Source organism: Meleagris gallopavo, chromosome 9 (genome assembly GCF_905368555.1).
Source record: "Meleagris gallopavo chromosome 9, MGAL_WU_HG_1.1, whole genome shotgun sequence".
Classification (NCBI taxonomy): domain Eukaryota; kingdom Metazoa; phylum Chordata; class Aves; order Galliformes; family Phasianidae; genus Meleagris; species Meleagris gallopavo.
The window spans coordinates 5,865,976-5,886,600 of NC_139412.1; the positions used below are offsets into that span (position 1 = coordinate 5,865,976).

Below are 20,625 nucleotides of genomic sequence, written 5' to 3' on the forward strand. Positions count from 1 at the left end.
AATATTCAACTACCTACAAAGTTATTTTACTGTTACCTTAATTGCTCAATATACTTCTCTAAACAGTATAAAGAACCTCTGACAGTAAAGGATTCTATGCTCAGAGTTACTGCTTCTAACCAGCGAAGGGTACTATGCTTCTTAATTTCACAAAGTAGGAAATGTTCTAGTCTAAATTGATGGTATCTCAAACTTCCAAATAAATATTTTATATACGCACACACACGTATATACATAATTACATGTGTATACACACCCATTTATGTAAATTGAAGACTTCACAGGTTACATATAACTTCTATATTTTATCTTGCACATAAGTTGTTTCTATAGCTGATTTTCAACAGAAAATAATTCTGAAATTGTATACATGGATTTTACCACTGATAGGACGCTATGAGGTATACATACAATAATAAGTTTACACTGGAAACAAGAAGTACAAGGTATCCTGGAAAACTGAATTATTAGCTATACAACTAAATTTAATTCACTGAGATCAAGAAACAATCATACATGACTAAAGGAAAAAGCTCCTCAACATATTAACTGATCTGGGGATGAAGTTGGTAGACAGACTAAGGCTCAAGCTTTTTAAAGAAGCATTCTTACACTTCATGTGATCTTAACAAAACTAACCCTGACCAAGAAGGCAAATATCATATAAGACATCAGCTTTAGAGCAATTATTGATGTGCAATCATGAGAAACTCAGTTTCTATTTTTCCTCTTCCACCTCCAAAAAAAAAAAAAAAAAAAACACAAACTCTTACCGGACATAGTAATCATTCCTGATGAGAAGGAAGTGTTGTAGAATTGACAAAAAGTGGTTTTCAGAAGAAGTATCTTTCAACATATTATACAAAAACTGAAATACTTCATTCAGATCAGTGAGAACACGTTAAGGAAATACAATTTTTTTTTCTAAAAAACTAAAATAAATTAAATGCTGCCTCCCTACAAACAACCCAGTTCCCCTAGGTTTGCATTCCTACTGCTCCAGAAAAACCTTTTAACAATCAGAATATCTATACTAGTAAGGGATAGCATTTCATTCTGATAAGGCTATCCATAGAAACTTTATCCCATTTAATCATCAAAACACCTTCCATTACTACCAGGAAAAGTTATGCTACATACTTAAACAGAATCCTGTAAGCGTATTTCACACAAAACTCTTTTTTACTATAAAGTGAGCCAAGTCACTGGCAAATACTGAACAATCCTTTTAATTTCTTACATAGGAAACCTACCCATTCTACAGTGCAATATTATTTATTTCTATACGCCACTCATTGGATGTACTCAGATTCCTTTGCTTCTTCAGTACCAGCCATTACCCCTTCCAACATAAACTGCAAGTAATCATCCTGAATTTACATCATTTTAAATTTAAATCCATTGCTTCTTCACAGTAACAGAACACAGGCATCTCAAGCTTCACAGTCTACTTTGAAAATTTTCTTTCAACTTGGATATCAAGTTACTTTTTCTCAAAAATTATATTCTTTCATGGCTGTTATTTTATGTCCTCATGCATAACAAGTCAGAATTTTGTTTAGTAAAACTAAATAAACTATAATTATGAAAAATTGAGTTCCTAATAACTTATATGTAACCACACACTTGATCATAAATAATTGATATTAAAAAAACTAAGAAGTTAAAAAGTGGAATGAAGCCTTCTCAAGGAAGCGCTTACATGTATAATAAATAATTGTGACAAAATAACTGTACATAAAGCATTCTACGTTATGTTTAATAAAGCTATTAATCCATGTAATATCACAGTTTTTATAAAGGATATTCCATTTCAACTCTGATATCATTCAAACGATGAGATAGTTCAATTAAGTCTTCTTCTTTGCTCTCATCAAACACTTTCAACTGAATATCAAGCTCTTCATTCTCCTTCTCTTTCAAGGCCTAATGTTCAAGATGGCAAAATTAACATGCGCTTTTTTTTTCCCCCTTAAGAATTCCATCACCACCACCCCTTTAAAACAGTATCACAACAAAATACAAGGCATCAACCTTTGGAGCAGAAAATACATTTTAAACAGGAGCAAGTTACATACTGCCTGAGATTTTTCTTATGTGGAAGGCACAATATACACTTATATGGCAGGTATAGACTACAGAAACATGAAACCTCACTACATTGACTTCTCCTAATTGGACACAGTTGACAATTCAGATTTGTTGAAGCGTAAGAACATTGCAAAACATTCACAAAAGTGAACTTAGAGAGCCTAAATAAGTGTAAAGAAGATATGCCTACAACTTGTGTTATTGATAGTTAATCTACATCACGGCACAAAAACATTTATAGTACACTGAGAAGTATTTACATGTTAAAAACACAAAACTTAATAGTTGAGCTGGGGGAAAAAGCAAACTTTTCCTTAAAATATGCACACACAAATCCACTAAAAAGAAATTAATAGTCAATTTTAGCTTCCTACTGGGAAAAATCATAGAAACAAAAAACTATTTCAATAGCCACCAGCATGAATGAACTCCAGGCTTTAAATGAAAATTTGTCCAGAACTATCATACCAGATACTTATAAGTTATATCTTTTAATTTCTTTTGTGTGGAATATATATTGATTCTAATGTTTGGGAACCAAAGGAGCATACTCTGCATTCATACAGAGAAACATGGATCCTCCTGAATTTCTCTTTTTTCAGAATCTTTGAGCACTTAGGTTTCTCAAAAATTAACCCCTAAGCACAGAAAGGAACAAGAAAAGAAAAATCCTTCTATACTTTTGACATTAATTTCCTTCAGAATTCATGACCTGAGTTCAATGTAGACACTGTAACTTATACATTAGAAATTATGCGCAGTTTGATGACTACTTTCATTTCTGATATATTGATTTGACGTAACTACCATCCTGGTTTATATAGTTAACAAGAGCCTAAAACACGTTTTTTGTGCATACAAAGTAAAATTATTACTTTTCAGAAAGCTACTGCATCTTAACTCATAATTGAAGGTAACAAAACTATCTGCAATTAAGCAGAACAAAAACAAATTAGGTTTGATGGGCCTTTTGTCTTGGACCTCCCCCACCCCAAGTCATTCATAAAACAATTTTGTTCTCTTCAACAATCACAATCTGTTTACTGTGATCAATTCCTACATACAAACTACTTACAGGCAATAATTTCTTCAAGCCACAACGTGAAAACTCATTTCTCAAATGAATCCTGAAATCAAGTTCTTCTGGAGATGTAACAAGGGCATTGATGAACTGCATACAGGCTACCTGTTGTTGGAAAAAGAGACAAACTTTTAGTGTGCATACAATGCAAATAAATACTTCTATCTTTGACTACTTCTGTTTACTTTGTAAAAACAAATATCAAGCGATGGATGTTACTCACTGTCATACACAAGCAAGCCCTTGACTTCATTTAGCTTAACCTGTATCAAATACTGTTTTTTCATATTGTTAGTGCTTCTGATACTTCAAAATTATATCAGCTCTAAAGGATTAAGCTTCATTTCAGAAAGTTATTTCGCACTACAGTGCCACACTGCAAGTCCTCTTTTTCCCCCAGTACTTGCTAATATGAAAACAATCTGGTTTTATAGTAATAAGAAATCATAGGGAAAAAAAAAATCACTAATTATTTCACATCAGCAGGTGTCTACTTCTGTACGGCATTTTTGCAAAATGACTGAAGTCTCGCGCTACTGGCTAATGCTTCAATTAAGCAGCTGTGCACTTTAATTAATTTTAAAACAGGTAGACAATATCATCAGTGCTAAAGCACCGATGCACATTGCAAGTCTAAAATGGGACTCCAGGGAAATACCAAGTTCAGTAAAAGATGTTAAGTGTAAATAGAAGTAGCATTAGGGTAGAAATAAACAAACAATAGCTGCAAAGAAGTCTCAGATAAATGCACCCTTCCAGTCCCAAATTCATTCATTATTTAATTTTAATGAAACGCCTTACGGAACCCTAACTTCTATTAAAAGGCTCTACCTGTATATAGCTACATCTTCAGATAATGTACTATCATCATGCTCGCTTGAATGACTCTTGTTATGCTACTACTGTGACATGACTTAACAAGCCAAAAGTACACGTCCAATCCAAATAAAGAGAGAAGGTGCCATCTGCTATGATTGCTTTTGCCCTGAAGAGATGTTGGCTTAATGGCTTATGTTAATACATTACACATAAAGAATGATTTTATCAGAAACAAGTTAATGAGTATTGCAATTGTATATTTATTATGTGTATTTTCTTTGGTGTTTTTTTGTTTGTTTCTTCGGGGTGTTTTTCGATTTTGTTTTTAAGTGGTGTTTCTTTTTTTTGTTTGTTTTTTGTTTGTTTTGTTTTTAAATCAACATGGTAAAGTCAATGACATTAAACCAAATTTCATTTGGAATAACATTAGTATTAAATCAATATACAATGAGTAGATGTAATCTCATTACAGAATATCAAAAGAAAGATAAAGAAACATTTCAGTTAAAAACGATTTCAACAAATATTAGTGGTAGAAAGATATGATCATTGATCTTCATTTCACCTGAGGCCTTGAGGAACACCCATGTTCATAGAAGGTGGCATTTGTCAAGCACTTCGAGCTATATTTTATATTTATTCTAAACTGCTAATATTAGAAAATAGTTTGTTTATGACAACACAAAAACTTTGGGGAAAGAATGCAAGTGTGTTTTATAAAACTTCTCTGCTTCCGTACTTTTAAACAGTAGAAATGAATACAGTCTTAACTGACTCTAGTACCACTGAGTTGCATGTGGGATTCTCTATATTACCAAGTAGGCAATTTTTATTTATTTTTTTATATATTTATATATTTATATATAAATATATATATTAATTTTATTTATATATATAATAAAAATATATATTATTTTGTATATTTATATAGAGAGAGAATATGTTATATATTATTTATATATAAAAAGTATATATAAGTAATATAATATATTTTATATATATTATTATTTTATATATATTTATTTATTTATTTACAACAGTTCTCGTTAAAGCTTTTTAATTGCCAACCTTTGAGTAATTTAATACTAATACATTTTCATAAAAAAATTCTGGCTTGGTATTTTCAAAATTGACAATTTTTGAAGCAGAGCAGAAACCCCGTTCTGTGGATATTATAAAAAACTGATTATTAGAAAAAAGCTTAATGAAACTTCAGAGCACTGCTGTAGATAATATACAGTCTGTAAAAAATGGAGGATACGTTCCATGCAGTTTACTTTTGTGCTCTTCCTGAATTCTAGCTTTCTTTATCTAAGATATGTTTATAGAAAGCTATCATGGAACTTCACCAATATGAAATCTACAAGTACTGTAATATAAGAAGAAAATAAGTTGAAGTTCTTATGAAAATAATGTTACGTTCTAATAATAATTTTTGGGCTATTCAGATACACAGATAGTATTTATATGTTAACATTTAAGCAGTGATGAACATGTGACATAGTAAAGGAATCAGTATCCTGAAAATGACTACTTCACTTGGAAGAGCACAATTTTTTTTGACAGAAGTAGCAATGACACTCTGCTGCACTATTCTCTAAAAAACCTCAGACAAAACCAGACACATCCAATCCTCATAAAATTATCAGAAATAGATCAGGAATTCATCAAAATTGTCATCAGGGAGAATAAGTTAACAAAATCCTTCATAGCCATATAAACTTTTTGCTACAGTTCCTAGGAAATATCAGAATAAAAAAAAAACAACAGTATTTCAAAAGTTAAGAAAAACTCACACTAACCCATTTCTTCATTCAGAATATCAGAAAACACAAAAGGATCAGCGAGCGTATATTAAAAAAAAAACTAAACCCACCTGCAGTTGTAAGAACTCATGATTCTCCAGTCCTTCAACAACTGGAGAGAAGCGTTCTCTATTATTTCTTTCAGCAGCAGTTGTTATAGCTCCTAAGACCTTGTCCAGACTAAGAAAAAAGGTAAACTGTCAAAAAACCTACAACAGCCAACATTCTCATTCCAAGAACACAGCCTACTGTTTACATCAAAACGTGCATTGTTTTAAACTGATTAAATCGGATAGATTTTATTGTGGCAAGGTTACAATTCCTGATCACGTTTCTCAGTGATATATGAAATTACTTACATTTGCTTGTTTTCAGCAGCCATTTAAGAACAGTTATGGCTCAATAAGTCTCCTCTACAGTAAGCCATCATATTTGTTTCAGACCTTCCAACAAGGTCATGTTTCACAGATTCTCTACTTATTTATTTTTCTGATTTAATACTGTATTAACACATCAGAACAGGTGAAAGTCTCTTCCCACTTAAACTACAAGTAGCATTAAAAAATTAAACATATAACAGATTACCTTATTTCATAGACAAATTTTCTCACTGCTTCCTAACTAACATCTTGCACATTCATAATGAAGTATGATGCTTTAACAATCTTACTTACATTCTTTCCTCTCCAACAATGCAGATTGCAGAAAGTATTTTCACGGTTTCTGTCATCATATGTGGCTGCTTCGGATCGATCGCTCTTGATAAAAGTAAAAGGCTTCTTTCATCTCCAAGAATCCTCTGCAGTCCATACTTAAATAAACAAAAAGCTTACAGTGAAAAGATAATATTTGCCTCAATTGCTCATCATCAGATTTCAGGATTTTAGGTATCCTCAAACATACATACTTTCGTATCAAACTTGATAATGTTCTACTAAAGCCTTCTGGCTGTTACTGCTTGGGATTCAAATCAATCCTCAAATCTTATATTTGAAGCTTTTTCCCAAGGAAAAAAAAAAATCTTACAGATACTCAACCTCATAAAAGCCAGGGACCAATTCACTACTACTCTATATCTGAAAAACCTCAGAAGTATAAAAAGTTTATTCTTACACTTCTACTATTCTCACATATCCCTGCAATCCAAAAGCATACCAGTCTCTGGCTAAGTCAAAGCATTTCACTCTACACCCTGAATGAAAAAGGTAAAAAAACTAATAGCCTTTTATTTACTGTATACTTGCAAAGGAAATGGAATAGGATAAGACAGAAAGAAAAACCCTCAATTCCAACCTTACAGATATTCATCTCCTTAAAAATAGCTTTTATTATTATTATTTAACTTTCATTAACTACAGGTTAGAAAAATCAGACCTCTAATTGTCAGATGCTACACTGCATGTGCAGGAATAGTAAGGAGAATAAAAATAGAAATATGAACATTGAAATTTACTATTCCCACATCAGACAGGATGAAAAATCTGAGTAAACATCCAGTGTATACAGCAAGCTATTCCATAAGTGTTTTAGATTTTGCTAAACTAAATAATAACAGTTAGAATTAACTTTAATATTCATATTCAGTTAACATTTATCATGGGGAAGGTGGAAGGGTGTAGGATAAATCATTGCAATAACACCTGGATAATTTTCCTTTACTGACAGGTAACTCAAGTTTAACATCTGAACTTCTAAAACCATTTATCATACTTCGAACAGGAGAAATCACATTAGAAATAGATTCAACTTACCCTAGACCAATGTTTTATTCTTTACCCACTGCAGTCCAATTTTAAAATAGTAGCTAAAATGTTATTATACTAAACTCAGATCAAGTGAAAAGTGCTTTTTATTACCAAAAACATTAATGTAATTCCAAAGTATTTTTCCTTCCTTCCACATGGAAATTAAATTCCTTATCCACTTTCAGTGCAAACTGTCATCACATTTGTCAAATATTTTCATTTCTAAATTATTAGTACTAACAAAAATAAAGACAACTCATATTTAACAGGAGGATTTACAATCAAGACTCAATAGAAAGTTATACTAACTTGAGATCTACATTCCTAAGAAGTCTGACAATGGATATACGAGATTTCCTTCTCAAAGATTCAACATGCTACATTCATCTTGAAATCAAAAAACTAACTTACTAAAAATATATGAATTAAAAGTGTTTCTTACTTTATTGTTCATAAAAGCTTTCAGACATTGGATGAGTTTATGTTGATTCTTCTTGTCAATATTTTCCTGTCTTGGATCAGAGGAGAAAAACAACATAAGTACAATCTTCATTAGCTAACCCCAGCCGTCCCTTCAGATGATTCAATTCCTTACTGTTTCTTATCCAAAAGCCTTTCCAAGGCATCCAAAAGTAGTCCAAGGCCTTCGTGTCCGAAATTGTTAACCCAGCTGGAAAAAGGAGGAAAAATGTTTTTCATTATTTATTAATCAACATTAAGTTTGCAAAGCTATGCCTCTGTACCTCCAATACAGCTAGTACATCTCTTCAGGCACAGCACTTTCACATGCCGCAACTAATGGAAAAAAAAAATCCCACATTCACACAAATTCTCTTAATCCTCAAAGAGAAATCTGTCCGTATCTCAATGCACCCTCTCTATCCCCCAAAAATCACTTGAAAACATTCAGTTTCACATATGGTCCTAAACCATACTTTCTAAGACATTGAAAAAGTTACAATAAAACTGATGAATTCAAATGGTTTTTCTTCAGAAACTAAAAATCAATAATAATAGTCTTGTATCACTTAAACTCTGTCAGCAACGTTACACTGTGCTTCTTCAATAACACAAATATGACAAAATTTTTATCAACATTTCATTAGGGACATACAGTACTTTAACAATTTCAATCAAACTTCTGTTTCAAATAAAACAAACTCAGTCTAGGTAGTTCACATTAAGAACAAAGTTTCATGTTTTAACTAAACAGATTTAGAAAACCAGTTGGATCTAGCCCGAATACCAATGTTGTACCATTCACATCCAGAGTAGGAACAAAATTTATTACAATCAATACAAAATTCATTCTCAAGATCCATTATAGCAGAGAGAGTGTTCTGCTATTAGGCTTACTAACTGAAACTGCTTTTTACAGCAGCTGATTGTCAAGATACCTTCTAGGCAATTATTCATCTCTTAATATAGAGCAGTTGTACTCTTTTCATTACTCTTTGTCACAGGATGCAGCGTATCACAGGAATGATTTACACAATCATTCTTGGAAAAAAAATGCAAGGAACTGTGAAGTAGCAGTAGAGCAAGTTTCTACATACAGGTATATGTTATGCTTCCCCACACAGAGTTCCTCCAATATATTCTGAAGAAGCATATGTTATAATGCCATATTCAGAAAAAGTGATATACTGGAAAGCAAGAAAAAAAAAAAAATAATTTGCTGCTCAAATTAACACAAAACTCAAAGCTTAACTATGACAACTTTCCTTTGCAGAAGCTTTAATACAATCTGGAATTAAAGCTGTAACAAGTTATCAAGGTTTATAAGGATTAATTAGGACAATTATAGCAAACAGGTACAAGAGGGCATAAATAAAACAACCAAAGGGCAACAGAGAAACAGGGATATGCAGTACACAATGATGGAATGTAACATTTAAAAAAATAAAACCAACCCTAGAAAGCATTATTATTACCCAAAAAAAATTTTTGGGCAAAAAGTCAAATTTTCATTTGAAGTTTCTTATGCAAACAGGAAAACTTTTCCACAACTTCTCAGGATTTCCCAACATCACATAACCTGTTGGGTATCAGTAAGTTGAATGGCTTCAGCATCATTAATAACCTAAGCTCTCTTACACATGACAAAGGTCTAACAGCTAATATTCCTCAGAAACAAAAAGATTTTTAGTGACATGCCAAGTCTGTCCAGTTGCCAATTCTCCACACCTTAGGATAAAAAAAACTGTGCACTTAAGACAAACTTCGGAGTGTATCTTGAGAACTGTAATTTGAGAAACTTTCTAGTTTTATACATCAAGTTACTTGCAGGGTGAAGATAAGATTTCATTGTTTAGGTGTCTCACTCGATATCAAAATAGGGCAGCTTTACAGACTATTAATTTCCCCCTTGAATAAAACAAGTGATCTCATCAGTTTCAAAATCAACCATTTTTAAGCATTATTGCTATTAGTCTGCCTTCAAAAAACAAAAGAAGTCTCCACATTGCTAACCAAAAGTAGCATGATGAAAACCACAACAAAAATTACTACTTACCTAACTGGGTTACTGGTTAAAGACACTCTCAACGATTCAAGGCAGTTAAGAAGCTTTTCTTCAGCTATTCCAGATCGTAACTCATGAATATACTCTTGAGATGACAGCGTGCATTCATGTTTGCTATTTTTGAGTCCACCCTATCACAGAAGACAGAATGCTCGTTAATGTTACATAAATCATGGTAACATTTAAGTAGATGGCAACATATAAGGTCAATATTTTTACATGAATTTCAAGAATTGTTCTTTTCTTTGTACAACTATTTAAAAAACCTGACTGATTTTTGAAAAGTGTAGAACATGTTACCATTTGCATCATAAAGGTAAATATCTTTTTGGAATCTTTCTCACTTTCTTGAGCAAAGTCCGTGTACTACATTCTTGGATATAAAAATATATTCCTATGTTTGACTGCTTAGGACACAATCTCATGTAGCATTTACTTCAAAATGTTATAAATGATGTAGAACTGACACAGAGCTCATCTCCCTGCCCTAGCGCGATTACAGAAGACTAAGAGTTTACAAAGCTATTTCAGCTTTAAAGTATATGGTAATCAGTTAGCATTCAGACAGTGTGCAAAACAATTTACCAAATACTGCAACTAATCTTTTGTACAGATCTGATCATTTGCAGAATAATTGATTTATCTAAGAAAAGTGGTTAAGAGTAAATGCAGTCCTTAAAAGCCCCTGACCTCTCTAAGCTCAACCAATGAGAACCTGATAAAGATGTGTCATGGGTGTAAAGGCAGTATTAAAAGTTCCAGACCTAAAACAGTGTTTACATTTATACGGTTTTATTTCTATCAGGATCTTTGATTGCTGTAATCTTCTACTTAAGAACCCTCCACAGAACTAAAAATTTGAAGATTGTTTTGCTTCACTGAAATTCTAAAATATAGTGAAATTTTGACCTACCTATATTCCAATATTAATGCATATAACCAAGTTACCAAAATGTTCACAAAACATTTTAACAAAAACAGAAGTCAGGCAGAGACTGAACGTCTTAAGCCAAGAGTGCCCTCAAGTTTGAGGCAGCTTTTGAAGAAGTTTGCTGCAGACATGCAAAGTGCCTTTAGCTAAACAAAATGTGCCAATTATGCATAAAAGGACCAGAATAGAGATAAAGATCAGAAAAGGAATATAAAAGAACTACAGTCTGCCACTACCAATTTCCTAAACAAAAAGATGCTGCTGTGTGAAAGATAAACCTGGCTTCAAAGTAGAGAAGTATTAGCACTACATATTAAAAAACATAATAGCACAGAAAAACCATTACTCTGAAAGACCACAGTGTAAAGAACTAGTAAACAGGAATAAATTTACGCTGTTTCACTGCATAGAAACCCAGAGAAGATAATACACAATTTTTTCATCTCAGAAAATAGATGTTCCCCAAAACTTAAGTGTATAAATAAATAAGAATCACAACACAGAAGCACTGTAAGTCACACAAATATGCAAAGAAAAAAAATAATGCAAGCTCCAATCAGATGCCTTAATATATTAAATTAAACCTTTAAAAAAGCTCTCTAAAAGACGACGACATATCTGACTTTTAAAAGATTATTTCCTGCACCAAACCCTCCCACTGCATTTTGCTGCAAACTGCAAAGAAAGTTCCTATACAGATGAGGAATTTAAGATTCTTTCATATCTAAACCAGGATGTGCTCTTGCTGCCTCCGTTTGTTTTTCTTTTGACAGACACTTGGGACATCAGTGAGGTTCCTCTCCTCTATGCAGCTCCTTTCTCCCCAGAAAACTGGAAATTTCCCTCAAAAAGAGGTACAAATTATCCACAGATTAAGTACAGGAACTGACAGCAGAATCCCCTACATATTACCATGTTTTATGGAACAGGTATTCCCCATTGTTGGCAGTACTAAGCATCTTTACCTGCATGACAATAAGAAATCTCTTTTCTTCCCTTTTATCCTTCTCTCCTGTTCAGAACAGGGGGTTCAAAATCCATTCAAAGCCTTTCATTCAAACATTGCAAATTATGTTAGAGAATTCTCAGCTTCTTAACAGGATTATTTTCTGCAAGCATCTTCTCAGACTCACTCAATCCATCTTTCCCCTAGACTAAATGCGAAACGAAGCACTACAACCAGGAACTGTTTCTTCTATTTCCTTATTCAAGAAGAGTTTGATTTGCACGCTCTAAGTAATGCTATGCCTCTAGATGGCTCAGGATTTAATATACATATTTCTCAGTCATTTTGAATGCATAGTCTAGGAAAAAAAAAGAGGAGTACAAAGGCTCAGTTAAGTAATAGGCTCCATGTATGAGTTTCTGATATGATCAAAGTCAAAAATGAAGTACAAAGGGACTCATATGGCTTGGTCCCACACTAGAACTTGGAGAGATAATTTCTAAACCCTTTGATTTCACACTGATTTACTTCACAGTCAATCACCTCAGTATTACAACTAAGGTATGTAATTGCTTCATTATTATGAATCACGAATCATTCACAATCACTCAAATGAAAGCTTAGGTCACACATGTAAAATTCTTTTCTGAAGAAGTTAGAAATTATGAACTTGGAAAGAAAAGAAACATGCTAAAAGAAATTCCTGGAGGTGTCGCAGAAAACAAGTGTATAAAAGAAAACCTACTTTGCTTTCTCAAGGAACGTAAACCCAATCAATTCAACTGTGTGCTGTATATATTCCAGGCTTTAAAAGATAACAGTGACAGGACACACAGCTTACAATACAGAACACAGTGAAGAAAAATGTAAGCATGTCTTTGTCTCTACACAACTTTTTATTCTTTGGAAAACCAAGCAATATAACTAAAGATTTAAAATTATTTGCAACTTCTCTTCTATTTTGACAAGTGATCTCAAAGCTAGCTACACAAAAACTTCTCAACCAGTAACATTAAATATTACAGGGGTCTTTGCAGGTGCCCACCTTTATACACTACTCAGATGTGTCACCAGAGGAGGCCAGTGAACAAGCCTGAGAACTACCGTCCAACAAAACAGGAACTCAAAAGCATTTTAAGCTTCTTGAGAAATAAGCAGGTATTCTATCGTTTAGTGGTGAAGAACTGTTGAGCCCATCCACATCAAATGGATGGGCTTTAACAGTTAAAGTATGAGATCAGAAAAGACTGCACAAGCTGCTCCTCTTTGGGACACCAAAGTTAATAGTTAAGATCTCATTTGATCTCAAACTACAGCTGTGTTCAGCTCAAGAACTCAAGATGTTTTAACTACTCTGCTTACACTGACACTATTTAAGTGATCAAGCAGATCAGGAATATCACAAAGTCATGATGGTCACCTCTTTCACTTTACCATACCTGTTACAGAACCAACTGGTACTTGCGTAATATTAATATAATGGCAGAAGTAGCTTAATACTTCTCCCTCTCCTTCTATAACAACAAATTATTGGGGTTTTACATACTGTCCATGAATACAGCAAGAAAACAAATTTTAATTAGCATACAACAAAGCCTGATGATGTAAGTTTTATGTGTGGCAGCCCTGTTTATTTGTTCAAGCATGAGTAAACATTGCAATCTCTACTGCATCTCTATTAGAAACAGAGACTTCACCTCGTGCATAACCACTTCATCTCTCATATCGTAGAGAAACACAAAAACCCATTACAAACAGCACCAACAATGTAACTCTACATCTTAACATCCAGATTAAGCTCACAGACAAAAATATTTGCAGCTGCCATTTCAATGGAATTATCATCATCCTGAAAAGACAAGAAAGGTAGCTAAACAGTCAGCTAAAATGGGAAGTGGCAGCAGCATGTAATGTCCCTAGTTAAGCTTAAGTTAAACTTCTGCATTCTCTACAAAACAGGCAAACCTCTTCCTCTGCAAGTCTAGCAGTTGCAGAGAATTACTACTGCAATCTCTGCAACAGTAATACTATCAACAGTCCAAAGTTCTCATTCCTAGACATAAGAACTGTAAATCTTCAGGAAAATAACTGTATGTGACATACACAAAAAAAAAAAATGAAGCAAACAAGGTAGCTGTCTGTCACCCAGGAGGCTCTGTATGCCTGGAGGCCCTTACAGAACAGTAAGTTAAACTAAGTAATAACAGTATGTTAAAAATAACAGCTGTTATTTTTTAATGTTATCAATCTAGTTCTGAGAGTACAACATTAATGCTCATAGAGGCACTCAGCTTCCAGCAGATTAATCCAATAAAAAACAAACAAAACAAAGCCATGCTGAGAAGATGCACAAGATACATGCATTATGCATTATTTAAACAATAAGATACAGAAGCCATACACTAAGAGGTGCATTTGTTATTTTCTATTTTGCAAATTATTTGTGCAAAAACATGCTTTCAGTGCATGACTATTAATTTGAGGTCTGACAAAGAACAAGAACAGACATGAAAATGAAAACATCCTCCTATACTCTATACTTCATTAACCATTTTCCTTCATTAAATTTCTTCACAAAAAGCTCTTCCCATCTCTTCGTGTTTTAAGGAAATGACATGGGAGCATGAATTACTTGAAACTGGTTGGAGAGTAATAAAAAATTCTGAGGTAACTATTAGGCAGTTTTCTTTCAGAGGCTGTTCAGTTTTTTGGGGTCTTTTCCTGTTAACTATAAAACAGAAGCATTGAATACAATCTAAGTACAAAACCTTGCTACACTTGAAAAGCTTGCTTTGGCTACAATTAAAAATAAAAATCTTTGTTTCTATTCTCAGGGATCAATTAAAATGTAATCATACCCAGAAAGTTTTTTGTATCCTTTTTCCTGGATTTATCCTGTAAATGAAATATCAAGTTCTTGTTTAAGAAAACTAAACCTTACTAAATTCAACAATTGCTTAATATAAAATGTAACAGAGAACCTGTTAGGAGAAAAGCTACACTGCAAGTGATCTCATCTTAAACTACTTATCCTCTATGTTAATCCTATTTACACTGATACCCAGCAGCTGACATTTTCACAACCACCCGTGACTGCTAACAACTAGAACATCACAAAAATCCACATCTAAACAGATTGAAATATGCCAACAACTAACTTAAAATTTCCACTGACTGCCCTCAATAACAAGCAAGGTAAGGCTAAGTTGTATTTGTTGCTCATGATGAACAACATGAGTTTTCAGTTTCAAGTCTCTGGAAACAGATCCTTAAAAACTTAAAAAGGATCCTTCTAAGTGCCATAAATGAATTTATAATGGTGAAGCAAATCTGATTTTGGTAGTTGATAATTATTTTGATGACAGAAGGATGCACTAATGCCAATTAAACTTTTAAATTCATGACAGAAGTCCAGATTATTCTAACCCTCGAACAATCAAAACGTAAGAAGGAAACAAAACTGTCATGTTTATACTCACCGGAACTTTACTTCCGACTATCTGCATGCAGTGGTCAGCCAAGAGAAGTTATTGTGTGAAAAAGATAATAATAATAATACATAAATAAACACAGCAAAGTACTTAGTAGGATGTAGCATCACACAATTTCTTTTTCAGTGCTTACTTATTACTTATTAGTACACTATTTTTTTTTTTTTTAATCAAAATGTTTAAGAGTTACAGTTCCTCAACAGGAAAACAGTAGTTCTTCTGTAGGAAAAGTGATTTGAAATTATGTTCCACTGATGAATCATCAGTATTTTACACATTTATAAACAAATAGCTAAATACCTAGCTTAACATCAACATCTTGAGAGATTAAGAGATATGCCATATTGTTCAAATGAACAGGTCAGATATTTTACATATGACACCAAGAAAGCAATAGAAAAAACAAAGTCATGCTGACTTCCTTGTACATACAACACTTCACTTACAATGCTACTTTTGAACTACTTAGATGATGTCATTGAGTTTAATTAAGTTTTCACAATCAAAAACAGCCTACAGTTATATAAATCTAACTTGTATTTCAGAAAAATACATGCAGCTTTTTTCCTCAAATGCTCAGTATGGATACTTTTAATTACATGGATAATTAACCAGTGATTTACAAACTGACATTTTCTCTTTTTCACCAAACAGCATTTCTGCATATTCATGAACAAGAAGTTGACTTCACACAGACTCAACACTTGGCAGAAAATCAGCACACGTTGGCCCTGTTCTAAAACTTTGTGCAAATGACCATGTTCCTGTAAAATCTAGCACTATGGAAAACACTGTAGGTCTTTTCGTCGGCTACTTGCTAGGATCTGAATTTGATGGTATCTGTTCAGCCTCTACCTGCTTCATTTTCTACTTGTATTTTCCACTACTCATTTAGGAACCCTTTCAGAAGACAGTCCTTGCAAGTCTTTCACAATCACCTCTTTTCTCCTCGTGCTGATGAAGCTTCCTCCAGAAGCACAAGATGAACTGTTATCACCAGACAGGAAATCTTTCTTCCTAATTTACAGAATTCTCTCATCAACGTTCAACTCATTCAATACCACACAAGACGTCAATAAGTTCAGTTCTGAAACAGAATTCTGAGCCTTCACCATTTCCCATGTACAATTTTCAAACGATAGAAGAAATCACAACCACAGATTAAGTACTTGACATCAAAGGATCCAGCCTATTAGCTTCCCTGTTTCCTCTGTCCTCCAAGGAAAAGGAAAGCCTTTTTCATCCATGGGAGAAATCAAGTTTCTTTCTTACTCAGAACTCTGAGGACAGCAGAGTGTTTCAGAAAAGCATGGTGAATGTGCTACAGATGGCATACAAGGCAAAGGATATGAAGCACTGACTTTTAAGTTTGGTTAAGACAACAGGAGTAAATGAGAATCATATTTCAGATGAATGGAGAGCTCACAAGCTTTAACTAAAACAAACATGGAATGGAACTGGAAAAGCCACGTCAATTGTCCAGTGTGCTTCACAAACCATGAGCTCTAAGCAGAAGAAAAAGGCAAAGTATCTTCAGTACAGAAAAGATGAAAAATGTAGTTATCTGTGACCAAAGAAAGGAGGAAAAATTAAGAAATATCATTTTTTATTTCACAGAGGACAAAGCTGAAGGTGGTCTGAGGAAAATTAAAGTTTGCCAAATCAAGATGCGGTATAAACTGGTTAGGGCTTGAATTCAACTAAGCATAACAGTTTAACTAAACAGAAGATGTAGTTAAAAATGAAAACAAAGCTTTGCATTATTGTAAGATGCCAATCAATATTTTTCACATTTGAGTTGTAATTCAATTAGCTATTTTTAGGGTATGAACTGACAAAAATTGTCATTCGTGTCTCCGAACTACTTTAAATACTTCATTCAAATGCTGTGATTCAATTGCAAGGAGCGTATAAAGCCAGATACAAGCCCTTTTTCTATTAGAAAAAATATCTTGCATATCTATAAAACATTCACACTGGAGCTGGCTTAAGATTAAAGCATATGTTCATGTATTTGGGATTTTTAGTTTGATGGGTTGTCTCCTCTCTTCCCCTTCCACTTCAATCATCAGTGAGCTAATGTGTTCTCAATTCTGTTACCTTCCCCCATGCTGCAGCTCACATGATGGTAATAATGTAGACTGTTAAAACTTTCAGCAGCTAGGCATGCAATGGTAGCCATGCTTTTCTTACTCTACTATTGTATCATAGTAATCCAGGGTCTACATTCCAATACTATTACAAACAAGAGAGCACCATCTCCTAACTAGTTTTGGGAAAGAACTGCAGGCACTTCCATTATGAAAATTAATAGTGCTTCAACAAAAATACTCTTGTTTAATTAAGAAAAATTTGAGAAATAACACTGATTAGCAAATCAAGACAAAACGTTACAACACAAGCAATAGTCCTCAGAGAAAGTGTAGGCAAACTACATTAATTGAAAATATTCTAAAGATTTACTCCATAAGCATGAATAGTTTTCAACTTGTATGTTTAGCAATACAATGCTTGAAGCAGTTGATTAGTCACATGTCAAAGTAAAAGACTTCTGATTTTGTTTAAAATAATTACATGCAGGGAGATCACCACTGCCAGAAGCATAGATAATATGAAGAAAAACTTTTGCAAATGATAACTTCATATTCTTTCATGCAAAGCAATTAGGTTTAACAATTGCATTAGATTTTAGTTTTGATTTTTTTTTCTGGAAATTTAACTCCACCCAGTTGATTCTAAAAGCTAAAAGCTCATTTAATCAAGAAGCAGATATTTAATATAATCTGTTCCTTGAAAGGAGACTCAGCTACGTAGAAGTGCTGCAGTTATTAGGAATCTGAAGAATTAGTCTACTTAACAGGCTTAATTTCTAGTAAGATATTATTGCAATAAAAGGCTAAGAGTTAAAAAAAAGAATGATATATTATTCTAATTTCTAAATAAAACCATACATATTTATCTAAATCAAGAAATACACCGACAACAGATCTCATCACGTGATGATACTACTGCTCCTTGAATATGAAAAGCTACTCTCCTCTCCTCTACCAGTTGCTCCCAGTGCAGATAAACTGTAGCAATACTGAAATTTATTCAATTCCTTAGAATTCAGTACGAGCTTCTTTAAAAGTTTTATATACAGCAAATAGAGGCACAAATCAGGGTGCAGGCAATTTGTAGTGAAATCAAAACATCTATTTGCATTTGTGTTTCATAAAACATCCGTGTAGTTTTGTGATACATTCTTTTATTATGTAAAAATAACAATATTTGCCATAGTCAATTTTTTAAGCAGAGAAAAGGCATTTACAGTTTCATTTTATATCTATTTAGTGGTAATATTCCCACTATTGCAGAAAATAAACTGCAGCTCTGCAATATTTGAAATTATGTCTCTTCATCCCAGCAAATGTTGAGCCATACATTTTCATTACCCTGAACTAAATCAACTTCAAAAATTCTTCATATAGAATCACCAACACAAGTAGAAGGTCTGAATATATAGTTTTCTAGTCAAAAACATTTTCAAGTTGTACTTTACAACAATCTTTTCACTAAAGGAACAACATAATGTATCTTCAAGATATTTCTTAGCAGAATATTTAGTACCATCTCCAAGCCAGTCACACTACTCAATATATTCAAATTAAGCTAAAATACTGATTTTATTTTCATTTTAAATCCTTTCAATATTTTTACTCTTTACCACTGAAAACTGTACAGATGTCATTACTGAAACTATGAAGTCATGCTGCCCTTTCCAAGTCCTTTTCATTCCAAAAGATTCATATAACCAATTGCACAAAAATACTACCTATCCACTACTCTAGATGAGTAGATTTGCAATTTCTTGTGGTTTACAGAACAGCATTTAGTTTTCACACTGCTCAGAAAACAAAATGCAAATGTTGCAGACAGAGTTGTAAACGCAGCTGCAGACAGTAGAGATTTTCTGCAGCCTCCCCTTTCTTAGAACGTAAATCTAGACAAAAAAATTGAAGTTATTAGTTCCACCTGTCCTGGAGAGAGAACTACTTACGGATTTAGCAGTGGCAGAAATGTACTGGACAACCATCTCACGTTTCGTGGATAAATCCTTCTCTCTTAGAGGAGCTTTCCGTTCTTCATTAAGATTCATGTCCTCCTGTAGAGAAATACCATATGACACCAGGATTTTAATTTCTTTTTGTTGGTGGTGGGTTTTTTTCCTACTTTTATACTCCTTTTCCTATTTAAACTGCTCATTTTTAAACAGAAGTGACTTCTTCAAGCATATCCGTATTTCAATCTGTTTAATTCTGATCTACCTGATTTTCTCAACTAATTCTGTTCCTTCAAGCATCTGGTGTTCTCAAGAGTTAGCCAAAATCATGACTGCATTAGCAGCAGTTGCCATTAACGAAATTTGGCTCAAAAATTAAACTAGAATATTGAACACAAGTATTCAATAAGCCTACCACATTCCCGTTGTTTCTTATAAAAATAAATAACTTATTAACACCGACAACACCCCTGCTATATCTAACCAGGAGGCTGAGATTATAGAGACTACTAACTTGCAACAAGGGTAGACGTGAAAGTGTTCCATGTAACATATTTAAAAGAACCCTAAAGACAACTAAAAACGCAGCAACCTACTAGATAAATAAAATTCGCATAAATCATAGATAGTACCATAGAATAACTCAGGTTTTCAGAGATCTTAAAGCCCATGCAATTCTTAAGCCTGCCAAGGACTGGTTCCCTCCCCCCTTCCCCCCCCCCCAGATCAGGTTGTCCATGCCCATCCAGCCTGGCCTTTAACACCTCCAGGGAGGGAGCATCCACTTTTTTGGGCAGCCTGTATCAGTGCCTCACTCCTTTTTTACTCCTCAGAGTAAAGAATTTCTTCATAATATCTAACCTATATCTCCCCCTAACAGTGTGTTTCTACTTAATAATCAATTTATTAAAAACCAGCTCTCGACAGTAATGTCTAACGATTGGAGTTAATGATTGGATATCTATCAGTTATCTTAATGGAATAACCAATAGCAACAGTTTGTTTTTTAATTTTATTTCTGGCTCTTTCTTTAGCTTCCTCTAAAGAAGTTGCTGGTATTCTTTATGTTTAAATTACGTGGGTATTCCAAGTCACTCAATTGTTTATGTGCCAGTACTTCCAAATCAACATTTTGAAGTTACAACTATGT

General features: G+C 33.4%; 1 protein-coding gene across 5 annotated transcripts in view; it reads right to left on the minus strand.

Moving 5' to 3' along the window:
• The window catches only part of DIAPH2 (diaphanous related formin 2), a 153,090-nt gene that overhangs the window by 116,724 nt on the left and 15,741 nt on the right, over window positions 1-20,625 (minus strand). For 4 of the 5 annotated variants that reach the window (XM_085230902.1, XM_085230900.1, XM_085230903.1 and 1 more), the window contains 10 exons: window positions 19,473-19,577; window positions 15,422-15,442; window positions 10,057-10,196; window positions 8,137-8,211; window positions 7,984-8,053; window positions 6,471-6,607; window positions 5,868-5,976; window positions 3,167-3,277; window positions 1,808-1,926; window positions 774-890 (listed from right to left, as the gene is read on the minus strand). In XM_085230902.1, the coding sequence (XP_085087028.1) occupies window positions 774-890; window positions 1,808-1,926; window positions 3,167-3,277; window positions 5,868-5,976; window positions 6,471-6,607; window positions 7,984-8,053; window positions 8,137-8,211; window positions 10,057-10,196; window positions 15,422-15,442; window positions 19,473-19,577 (1,004 nt within the window). The remainder of the gene's footprint in view (window positions 1-773; window positions 891-1,807; window positions 1,927-3,166; window positions 3,278-5,867; window positions 5,977-6,470; window positions 6,608-7,983; window positions 8,054-8,136; window positions 8,212-10,056; window positions 10,197-15,421; window positions 15,443-19,472; window positions 19,578-20,625) is intronic. The other variant, XM_085230901.1, reaches the window with a different exon arrangement.